Source organism: Mytilus galloprovincialis, chromosome 8, assembly GCF_965363235.1.
Source record: "Mytilus galloprovincialis chromosome 8, xbMytGall1.hap1.1, whole genome shotgun sequence".
NCBI classification, from domain to species: Eukaryota; Metazoa; Mollusca; class Bivalvia; order Mytilida; family Mytilidae; genus Mytilus; species Mytilus galloprovincialis.
The window spans coordinates 26,245,260-26,255,705 of NC_134845.1; the positions used below are offsets into that span (position 1 = coordinate 26,245,260).

At 33.0% G+C, this 10,446-nt stretch overlaps 1 protein-coding gene across 1 annotated transcript; it reads right to left on the reverse strand.

Moving 5' to 3' along the window:
• Positions 1-1,545: 1,545 nt before the first annotated feature.
• Positions 1,546-4,626, reverse strand: LOC143085423 (toll-like receptor 6). The gene is made up of 2 exons (XM_076261754.1): positions 4,504-4,626; positions 1,546-4,060 (listed from the first exon to the last, which is right to left on the reverse strand). Exon 2 carries the CDS (start codon positions 4,036-4,038, stop codon positions 1,891-1,893), a length of 2,148 nt encoding a protein of 715 aa, XP_076117869.1. The 5' UTR covers positions 4,039-4,060; positions 4,504-4,626; the 3' UTR covers positions 1,546-1,890.
• Between the last annotated feature and the right edge of the window lie 5,820 nt (positions 4,627-10,446).

A 10,446-nucleotide genomic window follows, 5' to 3' on the forward strand; every position in this document is an offset into this window, starting at 1 on the left:
ATATATATATATATATATATATATATATATATATATATATAACTGTTTAAATCTAAAAAAAGTATTTTCTTCACCACCAGTCATGGCCTTCAGAAGACCTAAAAACATCCGTGACAAATTAGTGACATCTGTATTAACCAAGCAGCCTAATCCATCGCCCGGTTGCTACAAACAATGTGGTCGAAGGAATTGTTTGTGTTGTAAAGCTGCCAATACAAGCAGTTCTTTCATCAGCTCCGTTACTAATCAAAATTATACCATCTACTCTAATTCCAACTGTAAAACGGAGAACTCAATTTATATATTAACATGTGACACTTGTGGCATTCAGTATGTGGGAGAAACAATGGACAAATTTAATATTCGGCTCAATAACCATCGTTTATCGTACAAAACCAACAAAAACTGTCCTCTCACAAGACATCTTCGTTCAACGAAACATCCTTTTGATAATGTCACTTTCCAAATTATAGAAGTCAACACCGAATGGGACACCACGGCGAGAAGGAGAAGAGAAAACTTTTGGATCCACCAACTCCACACTTTAGAACCTGATGGTCTTAACGAAAAAGACGAAAAAAGATACAGGAAAGATAAAGAATAATTTAAAACAAAGCATCGTCCTTTTTATCCCGTAATATTGGCCAATGGACGTTGCTAACTTCAACTACCAATTATGTATTTTTAAGGTAGCTAAATCCAAGTGCAACATGTACATTGAGCTGCAAAATTTTCTTATTTTCAAGGCAGTTAATGCAAGAGGTCATATACATTGAGCTGCAAAATTTTCTTATTTTGAAGGCAGTTCAGTGCAACACAGACGTTGAGCTGCAAAAGTTTCTTATCATCTACATCCGATTTCACCTGGATAGATGCACGCTTGATAAAGCTAGTTGGTCTAGCGAAATATTGCGTTTATTTTCATCATTTTGTAAATATTTAAACATTCTTATATTTACATACTAAATAGTGTGTTAAAATTACATTGTTAGGCAATCTATAATTTTATTTGTGTAATTGAATTAATCTCTGTACTGATTAATCCACACTCCCATAGATTTGTATGTCATGTGCTGCTATTTATAGGCACTTATATATAATATATATATATATATATATATATATATATATATATATATATATATATATATATATATAATAAAAATGCAATACACGGAAATGCGTTGCCCTGTGATATCGGTATAACAGGAAACAAATCACAAAGTAAAAGTACAATTTTTTTTAAAATAAATCGTACCAAGGAATGCTCCTAGTTTTGGAAAACATACTAGAAGAACTTAATTTTTCTGTTACGATAGAAATCATGGTATATGGGTGATATATCGCCAATTGAAAACCTAAGCAATCATACTTTTTTAATTCTCGCAGCGTTCTTAATCTTTTAACCAAAGTTTAAGTTCATACAAATTATGTACTAGTATATCCTAAATTATGAACGCATCTCATTTTATATGCAAATTTTCAACTAATGCTTAAAGTCTTTTAGTGAAACAATGCCTGTCAGAGGTCAACTAATACTTCAAATAATCTCTGATGTTTATTTCATACAGAAATCTTATGAACATTACTAGTACTGGTTGACAGTTTTTTGGTCAATATAAAAAAAAATCCCAATTTTAAAGGTAAAATGTAAAATGAAACGTTGTAGTTTTATCTTAAACTGTAAAACAACAGTGAATATGTATTTACTTACAAAATACCAGACTCATTACTAAATGACAACAGTATATTATAAATGATATCAATAAAACAAATCTGTTACGTACAAAATGTTAATGTTAATGTTTAAGGAGTCAAAGGAACGTGTTATTCACGGAATTAGAAATTAACAACAGAAGATGAAAAGTTGTTACATTTTCCATGAACATATTAGATGGCCATGGGTGGCACACTTAGTGGTCTTCTAAGAGTATTCAGCACTGCTTGCCAAAACAAAGCTTCCCCTATGCCTTTCTTGTAGCGTAGGTACGGCGTTGTATGTAACAAGGACCTTATACCACTGGTCATGTGGTACGCATCAATCGCCTTCAGCATGATTAGAACACATGCATCTTTTCCTTGTCGACGTCTTCTTTCTTGAACATAATCGCATTCCCATTGGCACCAATCGCTTCTAGCAAAATCATTACTCATTATGATCACAACTTTCCACGATTTGTTCATATATTTGTCTATATTTTCTGTAATTGGGACTCCCGGATCAAATTCACGGTGATGAACACATAACTTAATTTGTTCATGTTCCATTCGTTTGATGAATTCACTATGAACCCATTCCCTATCAGCATCGCAGTACACCACAAACGCATGGAATTCAAAATCATCACTATTGTTTAGACGTAAATAACCCCGTTTTCGAAGTCTATGCAATCGCATAATATAGCAATAGTTCCTTATATAGGTATGACCCTTGTAAGCTAATAAAATTGCAATTATCACCAAAAATGCAAATGAAGACAAAATTATTACGATTACTATAAACGGATTATTTGGTTCGCAACTCTCTGGGGTTGGATTGTATTTAATAACTAATCGACCTCGCATTTCAGCAGGAAAATTACACGTGTACGCTTGTGGAAAATCTAAGCCCAGGTTTACTTTTGTTGTTCGAACCCAGTTACGGAACCACATGAGGTCACATGTACAAGTAAATGGATTCCTTGCAAGGTACAATTGTTCTAGTTGGTTCAAAATTTTTTCAGGTAAAGATGATTTGTTCAGTGCATGTATTACATTACTTCTTAGGTTAATATACTTTATGTTACGCATATCAGCAAATGTTTCTGGCGGCCAAGACTTTATGAAATTTCCTTCAAGACTTATTTTCTCTAAGGATGTCAAATTTCTAAAAAAGTTAGGATAAAGTACTTTCAAACCTACCGCTTGTAAAATCAAATATCTCATCTCATCCAAATGAGCAAACATCAGACCTACTGTAGTTTTATCAGACGGCAGATAGTTATTCGTTAAATCTAAAAATTGTAATGACGGCGAGTGTTTAAATATGTGTTCTGCATTAAACCTAGAATCATTATTGTTGGTCTTGTCAAATCGGAAATTGTTGTATCCAAAATGTATACTGATTAACGACGTGCTTCTGAATGCCGTATGCTCTATTATTTTCAGCTGATAATTAAATTGAAGGAAAACATATCTTAATTGTGGAAGTTCTGAAAATGTATTATTCCTTAAAATCGTTAATCTATTGGCATGTAGACTTATGTTCTGTAATGCTGGCAAACACTTGAAACATTTCGGATATAAATAAGATATAGCGTTGCCGTCCAAAACCAGAATTTGAAGCTTCGGAACTTTGCTTTTGTTCATTTTATCACAAAAGGTTGGAATACGAACGATATCATTCCTTGAGAGATCAATTTTGTTAGCCAATAATTTAACATTATCATCCAGAATTAAATATATGATATTATTTTTTGATAGGTTGATCTTTTTTAAGTTTTTTAATTCAGTATACCAATAAGGGAACACGAATTCAGTCAGCTGGTTTTCTTCGAGCGATATTGTTGTCACTTTTCGTAGGCTGATTGCCTCAAAAACATCAAAAGGAAACAGTTTCCAATAGTTTCCATACAAATGAATTTTCTTCAGTTGCGTTGTATTTACGAAATTCAACGCATTTTTCAGACTAGTTGCATTCAAATGTTTTTCGTCTGAAATTGCCAGTAATTTCAAAGAAATAAAATCCAAAAAGACGTCTTTTTTAACATATTTTATAGAATTTCCGATCAATACAAATTTTCTGATGTCAATTTTGGTAATATTTGATAGAAACCATCTAGAAAAATTGACATTACTGAAATTGTTATGGTTTAATTCAAATTCTTCAACAAATTTCGGAAGGTGTGGAACGTAGTCAAGTCCTGTGCAGATCGCGGTTTTCTGTTTCTTGTTACATGTGCAGTGTGGTTCGAAACAAAATTCATCTGTTGTGTTAATACGTGTATTCACTGTCTGCAGACCCAATCCAAACAAAAACATCAAATGAATTTGCCTCATGATCACGTGTTCTCAATACAATCTGAAAGCAAACATGGTCATGATATCTGTAGCATTCATAATTGAATTCAAATGTTTGTAAAGAGTGCCAAAAGTCTGAATTGTTACCCCATTTCCAGAAATTGGAACAATACCAAATGATAGGGTCAATTTGTTGATGCAGAGTTCTTATCAAAATCGAATGTTATGCTAAGGACAACCAATGGTAACACAACTGATTTGATTGTTGTTTGCTTTTTATAGACGTCTTATCGTACAAATAGTGATGTGATCACTTGCATTAAAATACCAGGTCAATGAATAGTCATGATATCAGTGATTCACCAATCACAGTTTACTGTCTGATTTAGAATATCTTAAACACTCGAGAGAACGTAGAAAATATTTTGATAATATCTATAAAGATTTTTTTACAAATAATTATTTTTATTATTATTTCCAAGCTAGATTATTGAAAATACATACGGTTGGTTCTGAACACAACTTTCCTCTGCTTTATTTCATATACTGATGTGAATACTGTTCTGCAGAATTCCCAAACTTAATATGCATTTGTAATAAGGGCAACAGGAAATAAATGAATACGTTAAACTTCAGAGAAATACTTCCTCGTCTAAAGTGATAAAAACAAACGGTATAAGATAAAACACTTATTGTGTCTTTGTGAAAGATAGAAAAACGATCGATTTTCCCAATATCCTTGTCATTTTTTCAACAGATTTCCTGTTACGTGGTAAATTCAAACTTCTAAAATTCAAAGTTCAAAACAATCATAACTCTTGGGTGTTACCACCACCAAGAATAAACGGCATTGTTTGGATTTGGCACAATTTTGGGAATTATTTGGTTTTCAATATTATATTCATCTACATCATTGATTTGACCTTTTCAAATATCACAGTTTTGATTCCACCACTACAGAAATCTATTTTTCATTTACACTTCCGGAGCACCTGAGATCACCCTTAGTTCTGGCGGGGTTCGTGTTGCTTATTCTTTAGTTTTCTATGTTGTGTCGTGTGAACTATTTTTTGTCTGTTTGTTTTTTTCATTTTTAGCCATGGCGTCATTAGTTTATTTTCGATTTATGAGTTTGACGGTCCCTCGGGTTTCTTTCGTCCCTCTTTTATGTGTATTGCGTGATAACAGTAATTTCAATTGTATGTACTTATTGATCATATTCACGGAAGTATTCGACTTGGTGCATTTTTAATGATAAAGTTCCGAGAACATTTTCGTAAAGTTAAAGATATTTTCTTTTGATAATTCATACAGATTAAGAAAAGATGATAAAAATAAAAACTTTGTTTTATTGTGCATTAAAAGAGGGACGAAAGATACCAAAGGGACAGTCAAACTCATAAATCCAAAACAAACTGACAACGCCATGGCTAAAAATGAAAAAGACAAACAGAAAAACAATACGTCACATGACACAACATAGAAAACCAAAGAAAAAACAACACGAACCCCACCAAAAACTAGGGGTGATCTCAGGTGCTCCGGAAGGGTAAGCAGATCCTGCTCCACATGTGGCTCCCGTCGTGTTGCTTATGTGATTACAAATCCGGTAAATAGTCTAATTCGGTAGGTCACATTCATGAAAGGGAAGGGGATTGTAGTTACGACGTAAGGAACATATCCGATATCATTTGTGAAACGGTTATTCCATAACGGTCAACCAACTCGTGATGGCGTCCGTAAAATTTACGAAGGGATGATTTCAACTTCACCATTTAGAACTCTTGGTTTAATAGCTTCCTTGTGAGCAGTAACCCTCTATCAAGAAAATCATGATAGGAAATGCAAGCACGGGAATATCGTATCAATTGGGAGATATATACCCCGTATGCAGGTGCTGCTGGAATATTGCTACTTAGAAATGGAAAGTTCACAATTGGAAAGCTGAAATCATCTCTTTTGTCGTAAAGTTTTGTTTTCAACCAACCCTCATTGTCAATTTCTAGATGTAAGTCAAGATATGAAGCCGACTTAACTGTATCTGTAGTATCCTTTATCTCCAATTCGATGGGATAGATGCGTTCCACATAGTCACCAAATTTTGAATTGTTTAGTGAAAGAACGTCATCTATATAGCGGAAAGTAGAGTTAAAGGATATTGCTAACTTCTTATCTTTCTTCCTAAGAAGTTCCTGCATGAAGTCAGCCTCATAATAATAAAGAAACAAGTCGGCAAGTAGAGGGGCACAGTTTGTTCCCATTGGGATGCCGACAGTCTGTTGAAAAACACGTCCTCCGAACGTTACAAATATGTTGTCAATCAAGAAATCAAGCATCTTGATAATATCGGTTTCAGAGAATTTTTTGTTTGAATCAGAGTGATTCTTTACAAAGTATGATTTATCCCTCCCTAAGACAAGATACTTGTATCTACATTAATTTGTGTTATGTAAATGCGTTTATATATGTTGAATGTTATATATTATTTATAATTTTAATAAAGATATTGACAGATAATTATAATTGTATGTATTATGTTTTGTAGGGCGTTTAGTTTTCAATACATTGAATACGTCTGGTGCCAATAATAAAATTTTACTGGATTAGTTTTGTTAGTCACATGACTCCCCCCCCCCCCCCCCCCCCCCCGTTACAATAATAGGAAAATTTTTATATATATATAGCTCTTAGAGCTGATGTTTGTAATTATATTGCTTATATACCGACTCTAAATAAATATGTATGCTCTTATGTCGGCTAATGTCTATAGATACAATATGATTAAAATATACTTTATACTACATGTGCAGAGATCGATATTTTACCTGATTAGATTGACGTCTATAGATTTCATGTTAAAAGTTCAGAATAACGGTTAACAAAAGTTAAAGGTCAGTGAAATTGCAATCATAGGCGGATCCAGGGGGATCTTGGGGGCCCACCTTCGACCCTTTCGTGGGAAAAATTTGGTTGATATTTTAGGGATCGAATTACTGCAGCATGACTGGAACGCACCCCCTTTTTATGTCAGTCAGCGGGCTCGCCTATTGAAAAGTTCCAACTCCGCCACTGGCAATGCCCTTATAAAACCAAGTGTGAAGAAAGAATGTGTGGCAGATTTTTCTTTGCGGTTGATCAGTGTTGGGGATGAATTCCATTTTTTTTAAATGTTCTTTTTTAATCAGCTAAGATGATGTTTTACCAAGTATGTGTTTTTATACTAACTGTATCATTACATCAGCAAACAGAGCAGCTTATGTTTAACAATTTTAATGTAGTGCCACATTTTAACATTATTTCTGACTAATTTTACTGTCAAAACTCGACAGGCACGTACAACGTAACCCTAGCGAACGACCTAGATATTGAATTTCACTTCATGATTTTTTATCACATAGTATGCGATGCCCACCATCTATCCCAGTTGAGTTTAAACAACGACATCACAGACTTCTGATACTTCTCGTTATAAGTGGTGATATTTCACTCAACCCAGGACCAGCTAAACATTCATGTGGTCACTGCCATAAAGTAGTTGCGAAAAACCACCGTGAAGTATTATGTGAGGCTTGCAACTACTGGTGGCACATTAAATGTGCCAATATTTCACCTACCAGTTACAATGATCTATGTAACTCTGAAGAACCGTGGTTATGCAATGACTGTAATTCATTTAAGTTTACCAATTCATTTTTTTGATATTTTCTTACAAAACTCTACATGTATGAACACTAGCAACTCATCGTCATCTTCAGAAAGTTCAGGGTCTGACATCTTCACTGAACTTAGAGAAGCTAGGAAAAAGCATATAAACAACTCTCATATATGCCATTTAAACATTAACAGTATGCGGTACAAGTTTGATGAACTTAAACCAATTCTACTTGATAAAATTGTTGACTGTCTGATTATTTCTGAGACCAAATTATAGACTCTTCTTTTAAAGACTCCTTATTTGAAGTCGATGGGTATAAACTACAGCGAAGAGACCGTACTGACCATGGAGGAGGTATAGCTACTTTCATGCGAGCTGACATACCAGCCTGAAGAAGACTTGACATTGAATATAAGACTCTTGAAAAAATGTATATGAGATTACTCTGGATAAAACTAAATGGTTAATTTATGCTATTTATCGTCCACCATCAATGGCGAATAATATTTTTTATGACTCCATAAATATACTATTAGATAAAGGTTCCAAATTTATAGAAAATTATTTGGTTATTGGTGATCTTAACTACGATTTTATGGTTAAAAGCAAATCACAAATATTGGAGGATATATGTGACATTTTTGATCTGTCAAATATAGTGAAAAAACCTACATGCTATATGAAAGGGTATGAACAATCACTTGTAGATGTTATTCTTACAAACAGAACAACTCTTTGTTTCAAAACACTGAATTTTAACAATGGTGTTAGTGATTGTCATCATATAATATCTACTTTTATAAAAGGTCATACACCTAATTGTGTAAACAGTAAGACACAATACAGAAGTTTTAAATCTTTTAATGTTGATAATTATATTAATGATCTTGATAATATAATTTTTTGACATGATTCAGATGAATGTATAGATGATATAAATTTGGTATATAATGATTTTGAAACAAAAGTCTCTGATGTGATAAATTGTCATGCACCAATGAAATACAGATACCCTCGAAAAAAACTCAGTACCATATATGAACAGAGAACTAAGAAAAGCTATTTTTCACAAACAAATGCTGAGAACAAAATTTGAAAAATACAAAACAAGCAAAACTTGGGAAGCATATAGAAGACAAAGAAATATGGTCACAAAATTAAAAAGAGAATCAGTGAACATTTATTTTCAAGAAAGATGTGCTGGAGGACAAAAATCAAAACACTTTTATAGCACAGTCAAACCATTTTTATCTAAAAAAATCTATCTGTAGCCAACAAAAAATTGTACTTGTGGATGATAATAAAATTTTAAACGACACTAAAGATGTCTCTGACAACTTTAATACTTTTTTGTTAATGTTGCCAAGACATAGGCAAAGGTACTATTTTTAAAGAAAAAACACATCCTAGTATTTTAAAAATTAAATCTCACATACAACATGATAAATCGTTTGATTTTAAACCTATACATGTTGACACAGTAAACAAACTTGTGAAAAAGATCAATATAAAAAAAAGAATATCATCTAAACTACTACGAGCTGGTGCACCAGTACTCAACAAACACATAACAACATTAATAAATAACACCATAGACTCCAGTGAGTTTCCCAACAGACTCAAAGAAGCTCAAGTTGTACCATTACATAAAAAGAATGATCCACTGGATAAAAAGAACTATAGACCTGTGAGCATTTTACCAACAATTTCAAAAGTCTATGAAATGGTTATGTCTGACCAGTTAACTGAATTTTTTGAGAATATATTTCATTCTTTTTTGTGTGCATTCAGAAAAAGTCATGGATGTCAGACAGCTTTGCTGAGACTCCTTGAAGATTGGAAAACAGCTTTGGATAATAATATGTACATGTGGCAGATATTCTTATGGATCTTTCGAAAGCTTTTGACTGTTTACCTCATGATATTCTTTTAAGTAAATTATCTGCCTACGGTCTTTCTTCTAAATCAGTGAAATTACTTCAAAATTATCTTACATATCGTAGGCAACAACTCAAACTTCAGGGAGTACTCAGCAGTTGGGCTGACATCCAGAAAGGGGTACCCCAAGGCTCAATCCTGGGGCCCCTATTATTTAATATTTTTATAAACGACATATTCTATTTTATTGAACATGGTACATGTACCTTGTATAATTATGCCGATGACAATACTCTGTCTTATGCTGACAATGATTTTGATAATTTATTATGTACACTCGAAAGAGAAAGTGCTGTTTTAATTGACTGGTTCAGATTTAATTGTATGCAGGCAAATCCTGACAAATTCCAAGCCATCGCAGTTGGAAATAAAACATTTGCAAAAAAGCCTGTTTTTAATATACAGTCAGCAAAATTATCCTGTGATGAGATTGTCAAACTTTTGGGTATTGATATTGACTATCAACTTAATTTTAATCACCACATTAAAAATATTTGTCGTAAAGCATCCCAACTACTGAATGTTTTGAAGCGCATTGGCTGCTACCTTACTAAATTGAATAAACTGACAATTTTCCACACATTTATTTTATCTAATTTTAATTTTTGTCCTTTAGCATGGCATTTTTGCAACAAAAATAACACCACCAAATTGGAAAAAAATCAGGAAAGGGCTTTACGATTTATATATGAAGACTATGTTAGTTCATATGATGAACTACTTTTACGAGCAAACTTAAGGTTCCATCACTGAAAATAAGACGTATGCGTAACATGGCTATTGAGTGTTTTAAACTTTTATATAAATTGTCACCACCATGCTTACATGATTTAGTTGTTTTGAAAGACTGTAAA

Coding starts and splice junctions, on each gene's coding strand:
- LOC143085423 (XM_076261754.1), bottom strand. CDS start 4,038: ATGAGGCAAATTCATTTGATGTTTTTGTTTGGATTGGGTCTGCAGACA.